This window comes from Triturus cristatus, chromosome 4_1 (assembly GCF_964204655.1).
Source record: "Triturus cristatus chromosome 4_1, aTriCri1.1, whole genome shotgun sequence".
Classification (NCBI taxonomy): domain Eukaryota; kingdom Metazoa; phylum Chordata; class Amphibia; order Caudata; family Salamandridae; genus Triturus; species Triturus cristatus.
Genome location: NC_140585.1, coordinates 234,978,508 through 234,995,703, shown reverse-complemented (window position 1 = coordinate 234,995,703; position 17,196 = coordinate 234,978,508). Strand labels below are relative to the sequence as shown.

Here is a 17,196-nt window from a genome sequence, read left to right as displayed (position 1 = left end):
GCGCATTTCTCAGTGCAAGAGCCCTTGTATTTTAGTGGATCTCAAGCAATATCACCATAGACAAAAACCCACAGCGCCTTTTTTAACACTTTATTTATTGTCTTTATTTCATTATTTAAATATTTATTTTACTGGCAGCATCGTCTTTGTGGAGCGATTATTTTTTTGAAAGAGCACACGGTTCACAGAGCAGGAAACTATTTGGGTAGATAAAATAGATTCCAAATTAAACAAATGCAAAGAAACGTCTGATTTTAGCACGACCTTTTATTCGCAAAAATCAAACAGCTACCCATGGGCCGGAAGGAGTGCAAAACGCGTCTGTGATTGTTGAACATATCTGAGATGTGTCTGTTTTTCAAATGACTACGTCGTTACGTTTTTTTCATTTTCAAAAAATGCATTCTCGCGGTTTCGGCGTTTTTAGTTGAAGTGAAATTCCGGACATTCGCTAAAACTGATAGATTTGTTTAAGATTATGATATAATTAAAATATATCTTTGGTCATGTATAAAAAAAAACCTTCAAACTGAAAATTCTCGCAGTGCTTTGATACTGTATGATGTCACTGTTAGGTTACACGAAGAGGCCCGCAACAAGCGCCTTACCCACTGAGCTATTGCGCCGAATGCGAACGATGTCTACCCGGGAAGAGCGATACGAGCGTTTTATCTAATTAGCATTATTTTCAGGTGAAACAGGTTAGATACACGTTCAAGAGTGCCGTAGAGCTATGCAAAGCGCAGTCTTACAAAAGCCTGATCCGTGACGTCATGCGCAATTCGTCGAGGAGTGGGTCGGCCCTTCCTGAAATTGTCTGAAACGTTTGGGGTTTCCTTGTGTGTTTATTTGAAGTTTTCCAGCCCTTTTCCACGCACGGGTGGGTGGTGTGTCTTTTTGTACCTTGTGTGTTTGTCGGTTCGGAAGTTGTCGTTGCTTACAGGAGTTTGTGCGCCTGCTTTCAGGTGTGGGAGCTGCAATGCCAGGTGAGGGCTGGGTATGTACCACGGCGGCGGCTCTCTGGGCTGGGGTGGGACCGGCGGCTTTCAAAATACCCCTGCCCACACACACACCGTTGTATAGCTCTGTATGTACCCCTCCCTCCCCCCCCCCCCCCCTGGAGGTGCTGGGGGGGGTCTCTCCTCCAAGCTGAATATACCCCCCCCGTTGCCAGCTATTTCCCTTCAGCAGCTCCGTGTATGTGCGTTATTACATTGCGTCTGTGTGTGCCCCCTAAAGTACACGTTGTCATAAAATAAATGCTGCGTATTAAAGATGTGCTCCTTTTATTCCACCAGTGATGGATATGATGCAAACGTGACCCGGGTACGCAAGCAGGGGGGACCAGTAATCGTTGATTGTTTTAGGGGACAATGGTGGCTGTTACTTAAATGTTGGTGTCTGGGGCTGTTGAGGGGACATTAACAACCCCCCCCCGTTCCAGAACTGAAATGTCTTCTGTGATGTTCCCCAAGTGCGTGCGGCAACGGGACAGCGCACTAAGGCCGTGGGGTAGGCGCTTCTGAGTGGAACTTGTGCCTGTAGCGCTGCACTTTGGTAATTTGTAATAAACCGTAAGACTTTAAGCATTGAAACGTAAAACACATAAGAATAAGTAGTCCTTTCGTTTTTCTGCTTGAAGGCTTGGGAGTCTGCCAGGGTCTCCATGCAGACCTGGAAGTGATGGGTGATTCTAAAGGACACTGAGGGGCCTGGGCAGTATGTGGGACGCGGTGCTTCGAGGATCCTGCCAGGTGGTGAGGTGTAGGTGAATAGGGGGGGGGGGGCTACTGTCGGGTGGTGAGGTGTGGCGTCACTGCGGTGTATGTTACAGGCCCCTCCCCCCCAGGTTACAGCATTGTCGGCACGTTACAGGCTCTGTCCCCCCGTTAATGCACTGTCTGCAAGTTACGGGCACTGCCCCCCCCCCCCCGGTTAATGCACTGTCTGCAAGTTACATGCTCTGCCCCCCCCCTCCCCCCCGGTTACTGTACTGTGCACATTACAGGCTCCCCCCGTTACAGCACTGTCTGCATGTTACAGGCTCTTTCCCCCCCTGGTTACGGGCTCTGCCCCCCCCGCCCCCATTACAGGCTCTGCCCCCCCCCCTTACAGGCTCTGCCCCCCCGCGTTAACGCACTGTCTGCGCGTTACATGCTCTGTCTAGGTTAATGCACTGTCTGCAAGTTACAGGCTCTGCACCGACCCCTCCCCCGGTTACTGTACTGTGCGCGTTACAGGCTCTGCCCGCCGCACCCCCCCTCCCCGCAGGTTATAGCCCTCCGGCCTGTGTTTAGGGGGAGGTGGTGACGACATCAGGGCTGCGACTCCGGACTCAAACTTTGGCTGCGGCCTGGCTTCACAGACGCGCCTCCTTGAGGCCCACTCTAGGCGCTGTGGGGTCAGCCGGTGGGTAAACCCCAGTGCAGAGGCACTTGTCAGTCGACCCTATTGCACCATTCATTTCACCATCAGCTGATGACGTCAGGGCGGTCGTTTCCGGTGACTTTACCTTTCTTTGACTTCAGTGAGAGGATTTGTGCGACAGTCATGCTGGATGATGGGGTGAGCTGGAGGAAGGCGGTACAGAGGTCTAATTTTCGAGCACAAAATGTAAATGTCTGCAATCTGCTTGTTTGGGTATTTACAGGGCCTTTTCCCTTCGATAAATGTCAGCAGATTCGACATGCCAATATTTAAATGGGGTACGCAGACTTTATTAAACCCAGTAATAAGCTCTGACCCACTGGTAACTGCAGCACCAACGGCAAACAGGGGTTTGTGCAGGATTATAATTACAGAGGCATTTGTAATCCGTGCATTAGGTGTCTCTAGGGTTTCAGTACATTGAGTCCTGAATAGAAGTGCCCATTACAAACAAAAGTTTGTACAGGGATCAGAATTGAGTTGTGTGGCAATTACCTCGTTTTCGCACTCACAAAGGAGACCTCGGCAGCTGTAAACGGGCCTCGCCTGCTTAGAATCCCTCTGTGAATTCCCAGCAGGCACAACAACAAGCATTTACAATGCAACGGTCTCGGCATTGGTAAAGTTAGAGCTATTGGCATTGCTCATGACAATGCCGTTTCTTTAAATGTTTTAAAAACAAAAACATAAACAAAAATAATGTCATGAGCAATGCCAATAGCTCTAACTTTACCAATGCCGAGACCATTGCATTGTAAATGCTTGTTTTAGATTCATTTAGCGTTAGATAAATGACTCCCCTTCTTACTCTGTAAACGCTGCCAAATTCATTAATTTTGAAACTTTTTGTGATAGTCACGGACTTAAATCACATTTTATGTTCTTCCTTTGTCAACCAACTTAGGATCTGTGACTAAAATTGCCAGAAGCACGTCAACTTCCAGCTTGACTGGAGTCTGATCCCTAAATTGCTTCTCCTTAACCATGCTTGCCATTGTGGAGCTTGATTATACTGCTATTCTTAAAATGTGGTAGATGCCCCCCACCAAATCAAGGAACCTCCATTTATGCCTTTTAAATGCCAGCTCACAGAAAACTGGAGGAATTGAACTGCAAATGACATGTAGACTTGAAGTTCTCATCTCTGCTCCTGAATATAGGAACAGCACATTTTTGGAAGCATGGTGGTTCAAGGAGCAACTAAAGACATTATTTAGTTTTAAAAACAACAGCACAAAAATGTGTACATCATGCCATATATAATATTCAACACATTTGGAAAAAATAGCGTAAGCTCATGCATCGTTTATCAAGCTTACTCCTGTAATTCAATTTATTTGTTAAACAACCCAGTCCATTTTAGTAGATTGTTATAACCTTGTTGTAGCACATTAAGGGTTTGTCACATGTGAATCTTTCAAGACCAGATAAAGTTATTGGTACTGAAGTTTTTATAACGGCATTTGGACTTCATTTACCCATCAAAACATTCTCTATGAATTATATTGTCCAGAAGAAACCAATGCCATTTAATTGTACAATATATTCATCACACCAGCTCTCTTTTTAGGGTCGAGAGCTTTGCCAGCAATAGGATGGCAACGTATTCCATGGGCTTATGTAGGACATGCCTTTAAAATGCAGCCTCCTGGATCAAATTAGTCACCTAATGTACTACTAAGTAAGGAATAGTCTTATACATTGACCATACCGAAAGAGATCTATGCTATAAAAGGAAATAACCTTGCAGCAGCTAATGAACGACACAATTCCTGTAAATGTGCTTTATTTCAGTTATTACTTTTTTCGTTTTTTAATGCACTATTAAGCACATATTTGTGTCTTCAGAGCTTTTTCGGATGTGGCTACATATACAGCTGTACAGACAGTTCGTTCTATATATAAGGATGGCGTCAACCGGGTATGACAAGGATTGAATATATCCCAAAACATGAGACCGCTTTAAAATAACCACGTCCTGGAAGCCGACAGTAAAGAAGGCATACTGGTTTTAGATGTTTATCTGAATATCTATCAAATAGCCAATTGAGTACTCACTACTCTGGAACAAGTACAAATTGGAGAACCCACAGCAAATGAATGATGGTAATTCCGTGAGGCAAGGAGGGACTCGTGTGTTCTAAAGCACCACAACCCATATACTGGTAATAACTAATCTTGAGAACCCAATAGAGGAATGGAATAACAGATCACTTATTTCTAATCTAGACACAAACTACTGTAGGTGCCTAGCCTTCTAATGATAGTATAGGCAGAATAATCAGACAGGCTACTACTGAAAATGGCAGTAGCTCAACAAAATACCCAAACTGAACACCTGCCTTTCAAAGAAAGTAATCAACAGCAGATAATATTCTTTCCTATCTCAGGCAAGTCTTGCCACCTTGAATTAAAGGTATGTAGGAAAGTGCCCCTATTTGTCATGGTCACCCCCGCTTTAATATAATGCACCTAAGGCAGGGTGCATTATATTACATGTGAGGGCATACCTGCATGAGCAGCTATGCCCCTGTGCTGTTTAGTTAGATTGCTAGATAATATAAGTGAACTGGGAAACCATCTTAAGTATATGTACTGGGCACTGGTCATTACGGGTTCCCAAGCTACATGATGGGTTTACTGAAACCTATGGTATTTAATATGAAACACCTTTTCTTAATAAAGCTGTACTGTTTCCAGTTCTAGATTTATTATGACATACACCCAGAGAGCACCATAGAGGTGCCCCCTGAAAAACCTACCAGTATCTAGTGTGCTGGCTGACTGGTATCGACCAGCCTACCACCACGGCCACGTTTCTGACCTTCTGCAGGTGAGAGTCCATGCTTTCTGAAGCCAGAAATAATGCCTGCTCCGGAAGAAGGTGTTCACACCACCTCAAGCAGAATGGCTAGTGATTTGCATATCAAAGCCCCTGCCACCTTTGATGTGCTACTCCAGCTTTCCCCCGACCTGTGAGATGACGCCCCCTGCCCTAAGGCCCATTTGGCACATGGAGAGGTGGCAAATTAGCTTTGCAGGAGGGTGTGTTGCACCACCAAGCTAGTCACACCCCCTAAGGTGAGATGCTTGATGTTCTCTACGAAAGAAGAGTTCCACCATCTTGTTTTTGGTATAACCAGGATCTCTGGGACAGAGCTATGTCCACTCCCCCACAGAAGTGTATGGGCGGGGGGTGTAGTGTCCCCAAAGGTAAGTGACCCATTGGATAATACCGTTCACTCCCCTTAACGCCCCAAAAGTCTATATTTAGGTGCCCCCCCCCGACACTAAGAACTCAGATTTGACTGCATGAAAGAAGGACAAAGAAGAGCTAAAGACATGAGAACTGTGGACTAGCTGTGGATTTTGGCTCCAACCCTGCCTGCTCCTGTCCCAACAATTGCAAAGACCCAGCTCGTCCTGCAGCTGTGCATCCTCGCAGAGCCTTGGAGGGCTGCCAGGACTTCGCCAACCAGCAAGCATCTCCCTTGAACTGGAGGAACCACTTCCCTGCAGCTTGGTGGCACCGACCGTGATGTCCAGTTCATCAATCTGCTGACCACCAGGTCCACCAGCCACCCAGGAAGAGGTCACTGTGCTCCAGGAGGTCAGATCTGTCTCCCTACCTAGTTTGGAGAAGCCAGGACCCCCAGGAGCCGCCCTGCACCAATACCTGGGGTGCCAGAGCCCTTGCAGCAGCCAAGGCAACTTTAGTATCCAGCTCGGACACCAACACCACCAAGACAGACCTACTGACGTGGGACATCTGCATCAGAGAGGCCATCATCAGGAGTGGTCCTTATGTCCTATTTTGTCCCCATCTCCAGGTCGACCTAAAAGGTGAGAGCTTCCAACGCAAGCGACCCACTGGACAAAATACCTCTGCACCCAAACCCCACAGCCGGAGTCCGAGCCTACCAACGGTGCACCCTTGCTCCATCGACCCTCTAGAGCTGAGCCCCCCTATGGGTTCTTCCATAGTGGTCCCCCAGTCCTCACTTCCAGCCTTTCTTTGCAGGTACTCTTCCCCCTTGACTTAAACGCTAAGCGTTCAAGGCTACCACTGCAAATAGCACCTCTGCACCCAGACACCCTAATGCAGGTAAACTTGAACTGTCTGTGCTTTCTTGGACCTTGGCCCCTACTCACGTCAGAAGAACAGTCCTATAAGTCGTTTGCAAGTGACCCTGTGCAATGTAGATTTCTCCTATGGGATAAAATTGCTGCATTCCAGGCTTATGACTCAAAAGTGACTGTTGTATTTACTGTGTTTCAGAAAATTGCTAACTTGAAAAGTACTTACCTATTCTCAAAGATCTTGGTGTCTAATATAAAAATCTGTATTATTTTTTAGAAATTGGTGTTGGATTTTCTTATTGAGTGTGTGTCTCATTTATTGACTATGTGTGCAACAAATGCCCAACACTTCCCTCTGTTAAGCCTGTGGTTGCTCGACCACACTACCACAAATAGAATGCCGTGGGATTGTTCAAGAAAGCCCCTGCACACTAGTAAGTGATACCTGGACTCTCTAAACAGTGCACCTAATTTTGGTAAATTATACAGAGAGCCAGTTTCCTACAAGGTAGCCCTTTGGATTTGCTGAGAGAGTAGCCAACATGGTCTATCTGCGTTATTTCCATTGTGTATAGGAGCTCCCTTCTTTTTCACTCGAGACTCCATGGCAACGGCATATCCCTCACATTTATGGGCATGGCTTCAGCTGTCCAGGTGTCAGTGGGCACTACCTGACTTGCACAGCAATATCTGACATAATTATGAGAGAAAGAATGGGAAAATGCAATCGATCTGTGAGCCAAGGCCTTCTGTCTTATGCAGTGATGAAACCAGTATCAGTGTAGAGTTTTGCCTATACAACCAAATCACAGTTGTGTTAAAAACATGATTTCACTGGCTTCCTTTCTGTCCTAATTTCCTCTTTTTCTAACTCTCCATCTGAATACTGTGTATTATGTAAAAATACTTGTTCTAAGGTTATTTTCTCTTCCCTAAAGGGGGTGTCGGGTTTGACATAAACTGCGGTGTGCGCCTGCTCCGGACAAACCTGGATGAGAGCGACGTGCAACCAGTGAAGGAGCAGTTGGCACAGGCCATGTTCGACCACATACCTGTGGGTGTAGGTTCTAAAGGAGTCATCCCCATGAATGCCAAGTAAGGCAGCCTCTGAGAGTCTGTACTGTGATTACTTTATATCTTAATGCATCCTTCGCAGATCGCAAATCTGTAATCTCAAATCGCTCTGGTGTATGCATTTCTTGTGGAGAATAGTTCCGCCTCTGCTGAACTTTACTCTTTATGCCGTTGAGTTTAATCATTGTGAGGACGTACACTCTTGGCAACTTAAATTCTTCATGTGGGGAAACGTACTCATGGGGGGGATAAATTCTAAATAAATTCTAAATTTGTAGGTGCATCTCTAATATCAGAAAAGCATTTAATACTGCAGGTCTTCCACGCTAGAGTGACATAAATTCATTGTATGGAGATGTATTTGTGCTGTTTATGTAAATATGTAGAGCGGTTGAGTTTTGTAGAAAGTAGTTATTGCGTATGAAGCATAGAATGTATTTGCCCCATATCTACACACGACATACCCAGTTGAGCCCCAACCTCTATATATCTTAAACTTGCACAGTCCTACTCTATAATCCATCTCAAGTCTAGTTTTGGGCATGATCATCATTCTCTGAATTTTAGGTTCCTGATTTTCAAGACCATGCTGTCTCTTTTAGAAGCCACTTAACCAGCCAATGACGTAACACTAACCTAGAGTGTGTCACCGTCTCAAATCTGCACTTGTAGGGAAAAACCTGAGCCATAAAAAAAATCTCCAGCCAGGAGTTGCAGATGACAGTAGCACATATAGACTAGCAGGGAAGCCAACCCAATACCCAAGAAACAACTACAGAGTAGGATCTTGAATAACAAAACAATAAACTGTAAGAGGGCAACGGGTCCACTCGGACTAATTATTGTGACTGTATGGAGTAATGATAATAGGTATGTATTGCTCTTCCTCTTAAGAGCCTCACCTGCTCTATTAGTAGCGTGCTTAATCGTCGGATTGCATCCTGGTACCCTAGAAATAAGGATGGGTTCAACCTTGGTGGAGAAAGCACTTTGATATGTCTTCTTAAGGATCAAATTTAAGATAAAGATACATAGCGGCTACCACGGTATCCCTTTATTTTGGCTGCTCCTGGTACAGTCAAAAATAAAAAGAATTTGGATGTTCACAGATTTGATTCTTCTGGCATCTGTTCGGTTGACATGTTTCAGCCGTCTATGAGGGCCAATTGGGATCCATAGCTTTCATCAGGACAATAAACCCCAATCGCAATATTAATATCGGCCTATTCCTACCAGTTTGGTGTACTCTTAAATATAAAGGAACACTTGTAACATGGATGCATCCACTAAGGAGCTGATCGTGAACTCAGGTTTGTAGCAACAAGGCACGTTTGATGAAGTGTGGCAGGGTCATGTCATCCTTTCGCTCCTATAAAAAGACTTGCTGAATGCAGACATAGGGTACCGACGGGTAACCTTGTTCTCCAGGCTAATGAAGCCCCCATGTTACAGTGTTCCTTTATCCTTAAAAAGCCAATCTTATATTCGTCAAATAGTAACCAAACGTGGTGATGGCTACACGCGTCACATTTATGGTATATTCACTGAACAGGACTGTTTCGCACACAACCTCACTATGGATAGGTCTTTAATTTTTTTCTCAGATGGCTTGAGCACATTTTCATCATTTTTTTTTTTTAATGCACATGGGCCAAAGTTATTAATTGTACATGTAATCTGAAAATAGATTAGATGCAAACAGTTTTGAGAAATGTTCCATTTGAAGTACTATATGAAGGAACCCGTGTAAGAATAGTGATCCTTATCCGACTGCAAATAAAAAATCCTTGGCACGCTTAAAAGCTTGATAAGTGTTCCCAAAAATGTAGAAATGTAAGCGCATTTGTGTTCCAGAAAGCTACTTGAGATTTGGTGATCTTGGTTATGGACGTATTGCAACTATAATAATTGTGTCGATCTATTGAAAGGCTAAATAATTTGTCACTGTTCATTATGGTCCTTTAACGCCTACATGGGGTTCTGGTAGAGTGAAAACCAAGTAGGATTCCTTCATTAGGGATCCCTGGCTTAATTCACATGCCCAATCCACCATCGATTTCCTCTCACCAAAAGGTATTTTTTGCAAACACATTTTATTGTATTTTAAGCACGGCACATATATTAGAGATCCATGCTTCACTTTCTATTTACAATATTCATTCATCACCTCCGTTATACCATCACTTGCGGAGACAGACCACTAAAGCTGAACGGTGGAATCTCCATTACAAAGACTCCCTCCGCTGCCAATGCCCCCTTGCCTTCATTTTTCCATGTTGAATGCCTCAGTGTTTCATTCACTCTGTCACCATCTTTCACAGTTCCATCCTCCTGTCCTCGATAACTCGCCTAAATGCAAATCAAAGTTCACTTAGCAGATAAAGGAGTAGCTCTCTGATGGTTTACAGCAGGGGACCAATAAGAAAGGGATGATTACACTGTCTATATTTTAAAGGTGATGTCAGGTTAAAAACCAACAATCTGGGTCATCTAAAAGTGCACTGCTGCCACAATTAAGCCTCACCAGCTGGTATGTTTTCTTTTTTTTACCTTATTCTTCCGTTCTGGGTCCACGCAAGATGGACGGAAAGAAACCACAACAGAAGCAGCTGAGGGTCAAGATGGAACTTCTCCCCCCCCACCCCCAAGTCTAGTGATCCTTCACCAGCCCCTCATGTACATCTTGGATATATTGCCAACGTTTACTCCAGGGATGTGGCTAGGAGTAATGCAAAGCTGGATCCGTTGCATTGGCAAGAGAGCAGGAGGGGAATGAAGGGCACACCTTACCCCTGCCGCACCATTCTCGGATTACTTGTCTTTGGCTGCAGTGGCCAGAGAACCATTGTCCAACTCTGACCGAACCCAAATCTTGCAGGCGTTGCTTCTAAGACTGCTTTTTCAGGATATTTGGCTCCGAACCATTATTATCATACAACTGCTGCATTCGCCAGAAACACCCCTTACCACCTTTCACTTCCCCCAACAAGAGAGCCGATGTTCCAGCAGGGCCTCACCTATACTGCCCTTTCCGGAGTTCTCCCACAGCCCTGCCTTTCCAATTCCTACTCGATGTGCCTGACTTCCGTGGTTCTTGGGTGCCTGACATGAGAGAGGGCAGCTGGCTGCACTTCTCACCAGGAATTTGGTTACATTCTTCCTAGGGCCAGTGATGTTTAAAATAGCTTTTTATGCATGATTTTATTATTGATTGGCACAGTCCTAAACGCAAATCATTTCCACGGCAGAGAACCTTGTAAATCTGCACAGTCTTGCCCAGCACTCATAGCTTTTCACTCATCACAAACACAGGATTCTGTATCTTACAGCTACAGACTGAGGGATGGTAGAGTGCATACCGCTCTCAATATCCACCTGTCAGATCACTTTCTTCCGATCTGCACCATATTATCTTCCCTTTAACCTCAAATAAGGGACATTTGGTTTCGCCCTATGAAACGAATGACATCCTGCCTTGATTCAAACAGATCTAGGTATTCATGCTATTATACCATTGACGTAAAATCCCTTGGCTCAACAAAGACCTACAGAAAAAACGAAATATGCATCACTGCATTCCAGTGCCAAGCATGACTAACCTTAACAGAATCTATAAACTGCCCGTGAGGAATGAAAAATGTGCCATTATTTCAGTGACCAAATGCCCTAACAAGCATTTACAATGCAATAGTCTCGGCATTGTTAAAGTTGGAGCTATTGGCATTGCTCATGACATTATTTTTGTTTTGTTTTTGTTTTTAAAACATTTAAAGAAACAGCATTGTTATTTACAATGTCAATAGCTTAATCTCTCTCAAACGCAAGACCTATTTTTGTGCAGGTTTCCTTCCTGCACAAAAATAATCATCCCCTCAACGCAGGCACCCTTGCACGCGGCAGCCCATCATGTGCCAGTGCAGGGGAAAAGGACAGGAATGCGTCGTATCTGATAGATATAGTGCATTCCTGCACTTTTCGTTTGCCATAGGGCAGAGCAGCAAAAGCAGCTAACAGCAAAGCACATTGGTAAGACCTCACGTTGTTGAGTCTGGCCATCGGGGAAGCAAGCACGCGTTGTGTGGTCATTCTCCGCTTGAGATATTGTCCATCAACCTCTATGTGATACTGACAGCATAGAAAGAGATGTCAGACTAATTGAGAAAATGTTACAATTCAAAATGGCCGCTATCAGTATTGTAACGTGGAAGTATTCCGGTCGAATTAGCAGAAATGTTTATTTTGGGCAAAATTTGACCTGCTATAAACAACTGGATGCGACTCAATTCAAATTTACGCACTAGGCAAGAGCAATATGCTGTCTAAAAGAAAAAGAAACAACATCCTGGAAAAAGCAAACACTCATAGGGAATGAAAAATTAAATGAAGCATGTAAAATGTAAGCAGAAACAACATGGTCAACTTAACGCTTTTACAGTCATAATGCAGAAATCAACGAGTATTTTTGCCTGAAAACTACAGGGCCCAGAAAGGACCCATTTCAATGTCCACTGCTTATTTGCTTACAAAACGTAAGCAGTATGGTTTAGAAAGACCACATTCGTGAACACAAAGCCGCCATGTACATTTTCTTTTCCAATCCACCCATCAACCAGGTATTGCAGTACCTCCAGGTTTGACGCACTTCCCCACCAGCCATCGCTAGCCGAGACCTAAAAACCGTAATGAAGAGGAAGGCGATGATGAGTGAGATACACAGATGGCTGTCTTCAGAAACATTGGTAGTAAGGGCGTAGGTGGATAACAGAATGAGAGATTGCAGACGAGAGTGGTATGAAGAGAACGGCAGCAGCGATTGAGACATGCCGTAGACCACTACCACTTTTCCACAGATTTCAGTAGTGTTTGATTCACAGTCTCATATTTTCAGAACTGAAAAATGTTCTATTCTGATTATTCACAACAAAATCATGGCTGTTACTCATTTATTTTGTACTGCACAACGAATAGGTCGGGCTTGTTTTAGGTGCCTATCGATAGTTGTGGGATATATGTGATGCAATAACATAAGAATCACAGAGAGGCACCAAATGATGGATTTGGTGACACCCTCATAGAATCCCGTGTCGAGCAAGAATTCTTTAGACCCGTTTTAAGCCACACCCTTCATATTGCATAGACCACGACTCTCGGAAAAGACCCCTAATTGTGCTTCTTTGGCCAAACCCCATTTAGAGCCTCCCAAGCCCCACCCCAGCTTTTTCACCACACCTTTTTCTTCCCACTAGGCCTAGGGCGTCAAATGACGCGGCACAGGGGAAACTGGAGCTGCTCAAGGAGACATCAGAGCTGGAAGCTCTCAGAACAACCGAGGCAGCCAACACCCCCTCCCAACCCCCCTCCGAGTGTGTTGACACAATAATTAGGCTCTGTTTGCTAGCAGCAGTGTACGAACACAGATTCGCAGACCAAAACTGAGGGAAAGATTCCTTCTGCTCAGCTGGGAAATATGTATATAAAATATAACATAGACACATGCCTGTTTATGTCTCATATTTCCTCCTCAAAGATGCGAGTGGGTGTTCTGCGAGGGGTGGGTGAGCGTGAAGCGCGCCACTTCATGGTGTGGACTCGACTGCTGCCAACTGCCGCATATGTTCCCGGCTCAGCGGCCTACACGGAGAATGTGTTTACGGTATGCGCCCCGCTTTGAAGCTAATTTTTTTTCCATGATATTATTTATTTGGGCAGTGGAGGGGCCCGGGCACCTATTGGGCATGCAAAGTCCTTGCCTTGCGCAGCTGCTCGAGGGAATGCGGCTGAGAAAGCAATTCCTGGAAGACAAACTCCGTGAAGAAACGTAGAGAACCCATCCAGGCCCCCGGCGGAACGTGTTTCATTTATTCTATTCAGCTGTTCTGAAGCCAAGATGAATTATTTGATGACATGTAGTTAAATTGAGTCAATCAAGGATTAGTTTTGTTGATCTTAATGGCAGGGCCTCTGGAGCTGGCACACGAGGGAACAAAGGACTGCCCTGGTAGATAGTGACACCCGTGAGCTCCGGAGAGGACAGGGGGAGGAGACCAGAGCAGCAGCCGGACACAGGAGCACCGAGGGAGCCGAGAGCAGGGGGAGAGGACGAGCACACCACTGCCTTTCTCCGAGGCCAATGCCTCAGAGAAACGCAGCATCGTTTTCGGATTCGGGGGCGTGTTTTTCTTTCTCTCCTCTTGCCATTGGCTGGAATGTTTACATTCCAGAGGAGAGAAAGAATCGAAAAAACACGCCCACGAATCCGAAAAAGACGGGGCTTGTTTGGAGAGACAAAGCTCTTCTCCAATGGCTGCCCAGCATTTAAGAGGACAGCCAATGGAGAAGAGGAGAGAAGAGGGGCGGGTTCAAGCCCCACTACTCGAAGTCATTAAATCTCGCGAGCGAGACTGGGCAAGCGCAGCCTTCGCTAGCCGAGACCTAAAAAGGAACGTAATAAGCGCCTAACGGAAATCGACAGCTCAATACACAGTCATAGGATGCACCAGGAATACCAAATAGACGACGACGATGATGATGAGTAGGAGAGACTGTAAATTTAATCTGAAATTCTCCTATGAATAAGTCCTTTATTTTTAGGTCTCGCCTGACCCAGCGCATGTGCTGATCTGGCGAGACATTTTGTGAGGGCTCCAAAAAGTGCTACCAGGCCAGCCTAGAGCTACAGTGCATGTGCGCAGTCGCGCTTTACCGCGATTACTTTCACTTTCGCGGCCGCTTTGATGTTCTCCGTGAGGCTTCATAGATTGCAGCAGTTAAAACAAGCATTGGCATAGCCAATAGGTCTCGCTTTTGGGACCTTATAAGTGTTTAGTTATGCAACTGTTGCATGGCTAAACACTTATAAGGTCCCAAAGGCGAGACCTATTGGCTATGCCAATGCTTGTTGTTAAACTGTTGCTATGCACAGGCTAAAATGGGGCAGCTGAGAAGGGGAAACAGCCTTAACCACGTAGCGTCAACTACAGGGGCTATACCACGCAGACACTACCATGCACGTCTATACAACGAATACATATGCGCGGTCTACTTGCTGCTGCAGTGCTGAAGAGCAGGAAGCGGGAAGAGGAAGGATCAGGACGAGGCGGCTAGGTAAGTTGGGTTTTGAGGGGGTGGGTGGTAGTTTGTAGGGGTTGTGGGGTAGTTTGTAGGGGTTGTTGTGTAGATTTCCGGGCTGAGGGTGTCAGGTTAGTTACAGGGACACCAAGGGTCGAATGTTTTAGGGCGCAGGGGACAGAGTTAGGGGTAGATTATTTGGGTTGGGGTCGTTTTGGGGTGGGGGAGTTTTAGGGAAGGGGACAGGAAAGGGGCAGTTTTAAGGCTGAGGAGGCAGTTGGGCAGGGGTGGAGGGGGTTAGGTTTTAGGGGTTGGGGGCTTGTTTTAGGGCTCAGGGATGGGGCTGCGGTCGGAGAAGTTTTAAGAGGGCTGAGTTGTAGGGCTCAGGATAGGGGCAGTATTCAGGTCGAGGGGGCAGTTGGGCTAGGGGAGGTAGGGATTTTAGTTTTAGGGTGTTTTTAGTGTTTAGGGCAGAGGGGCAGGAGTGTGATCTTTACCTAACATGTCCATTTACCAAACATGTCTTTACCACGAAATTATGTGGTAAAGGCATGCGTGGTAAAGACGTGGTTGGGGTTTAGCCCTGTGTGGTTACGGCATGTGTAGTTGGGGCATGCGTTTTTCCATCACACAGCCACTGAGAAGGTCGCATACAGAGCAAGAAAACCATAGAGATGCTGTAAGACCAAGAAAGAGTTGCCCAGGGTAGAGCAATGCAGAGAAATCCATTAGGCCTTTTAAGTACATACCTTTTGGCCTGAGAATTATGTGGCATTTTTAGATGGTACTTGTAAAACCCTTATAGGATCATCTCAAAGCACTGATGGTGAGAGAGGAAGGAGAGATGGAAATGAACTAGTATTTTGAGTGGATGGAAATGAACTAGTATTTTGAGTGGAGTGGTAACTAGGAAACTGATGACTGCACAGCACAACAGTCCTTTATGGACAGCTGGTCTTAAGCATCTGATAAACGGGTTGGGAGGAAACTAAAACCTAAAATAATGGGAAGTAGTAGATGGCAGGAGGAAACGTGGTACAAAGACAAAGAAGGACACAGTTCGCAATGGGAGGTATTAAGGTGTCCTCTCATGCATGTATACTGAGGGCCAAATGTGGCCAGGATTGTGACCCAGAGATGTACTCTGCTCACTGGGATTTGGAGGACTGGTATTAATGGCAGCGACGCATTCTAGATGCAGGACAGGGCTTTTTGCCTGTTATCTGTGAAGGAATAGTTGCCTACCACCCTCTTCTTTAATAAATGATCTGCCAGTTGCCTGCAACCGGTCCCTCTGCTCTATTCATGTGTTGCATGCATGTCACATGTATGATTACACTGTGCATGTGTGGAAAGATGCGCTGGTAGATGTGTGACACCTCTGTCTGTTCGAACCAGATATCCGTTTGAAATCTCTTGGTGGAGATGGTGTCCGAAATGAAAGGTTCAGAAAACCCCCCAATCAGCTTTGTGAATTACAGAGACTCCAAATCATTCAGGAATAAACTAGATTCTAGGAAGTGAAATTTCCTGAAACAGGGGGCCCCTTCCAAGTGTATGGTTAGTATCTATCCCCCCTTCCTGCTCCTTTCTCCTGAGGGGTGTTGAACTCAGTTGGTTAAATGTTAGCTGAGTGAAAAGACCTTTGCGTTGGATTTCACTGACCGATAACTCCCCACTACATATCGCCTTCCTGCTGACAGTAAAGGACTAAGACTGTAGCTTGACCACTCTGGGGGAATATTTAAAATGGCATTAACTACCTGAAACTAGTTCTAGAACTAGGCTGTGGAGTCCATAAACTGTCTGATAGCAGAGTGTAAGTATCAGGAATAAAATCCCAAGTTGGTTTTCCTAGAACTTCTCACTGACCAATGTGTATGCCATACCCCACAGGGTGTTTGAGAAAGATATCTGTAATCTAGAGCAGGAGTCTTTGACAGCCATCTTCTCAGCTAGATTAGGAGACAACCTGAAATCCAAGGAATCTTGTTGGAAGATCTGAGGAACTACCACATAGGAGGAGCTCTCTTTTGCTGCTGTGACGTACTGGAGGTGCCTCTGCAGAAGAAAGCTGCATTAAGGACATCTTATCCCTGCTGGCTGGAAGAGAGGGGAGCTGACCAAAGCAACAAACTACACCTAAGAGCAACTACACTGTGAGCAACAGGTACAGGTGTAGTGCTACTTGTGAGAAAGTGGCTCTGTATATACTGTTCCTTAATAGGTACAGGGTGTACAGAGTCCACAGACCCCAAGGGTTTAACAGAGGTTATAGTTGGATATAACCTTACTCTCTAAAGTGGTAGCTTGGTCGAGCAGTAAGGCAGTATCAGAGGACAGTGTAAAGCATTTGTTGTACACACTCAGTCAGCAAATGGTTCCACACACTCAATAACTGAACTCTAGGCCAATGGTTTATATATAAAAAATATATGCTTGTTTTATTTTAGAACCAACACTTGGAATTAAAATATACTTTCTTGACAAGAGGGGTTTCATATAAATACTCTTGTATATGCAATAGATTTTAGTAAACAGTTACAA

The 17,196-nt window shown here is 45.2% G+C and overlaps 1 protein-coding gene across 1 annotated transcript in view; it reads left to right on the top strand.

Annotated features, from left to right (window-relative positions):
* The window catches only part of RTCB (RNA 2',3'-cyclic phosphate and 5'-OH ligase), an 85,327-nt gene that overhangs the window by 33,640 nt on the left and 34,491 nt on the right, over positions 1 to 17,196 (top strand). The window contains exon 5 of the mRNA XM_085651958.1: positions 7,446 to 7,602. Within this exon, the coding sequence (XP_085508084.1) occupies positions 7,446 to 7,602 (157 nt within the window). The remainder of the gene's footprint in view (positions 1 to 7,445; positions 7,603 to 17,196) is intronic.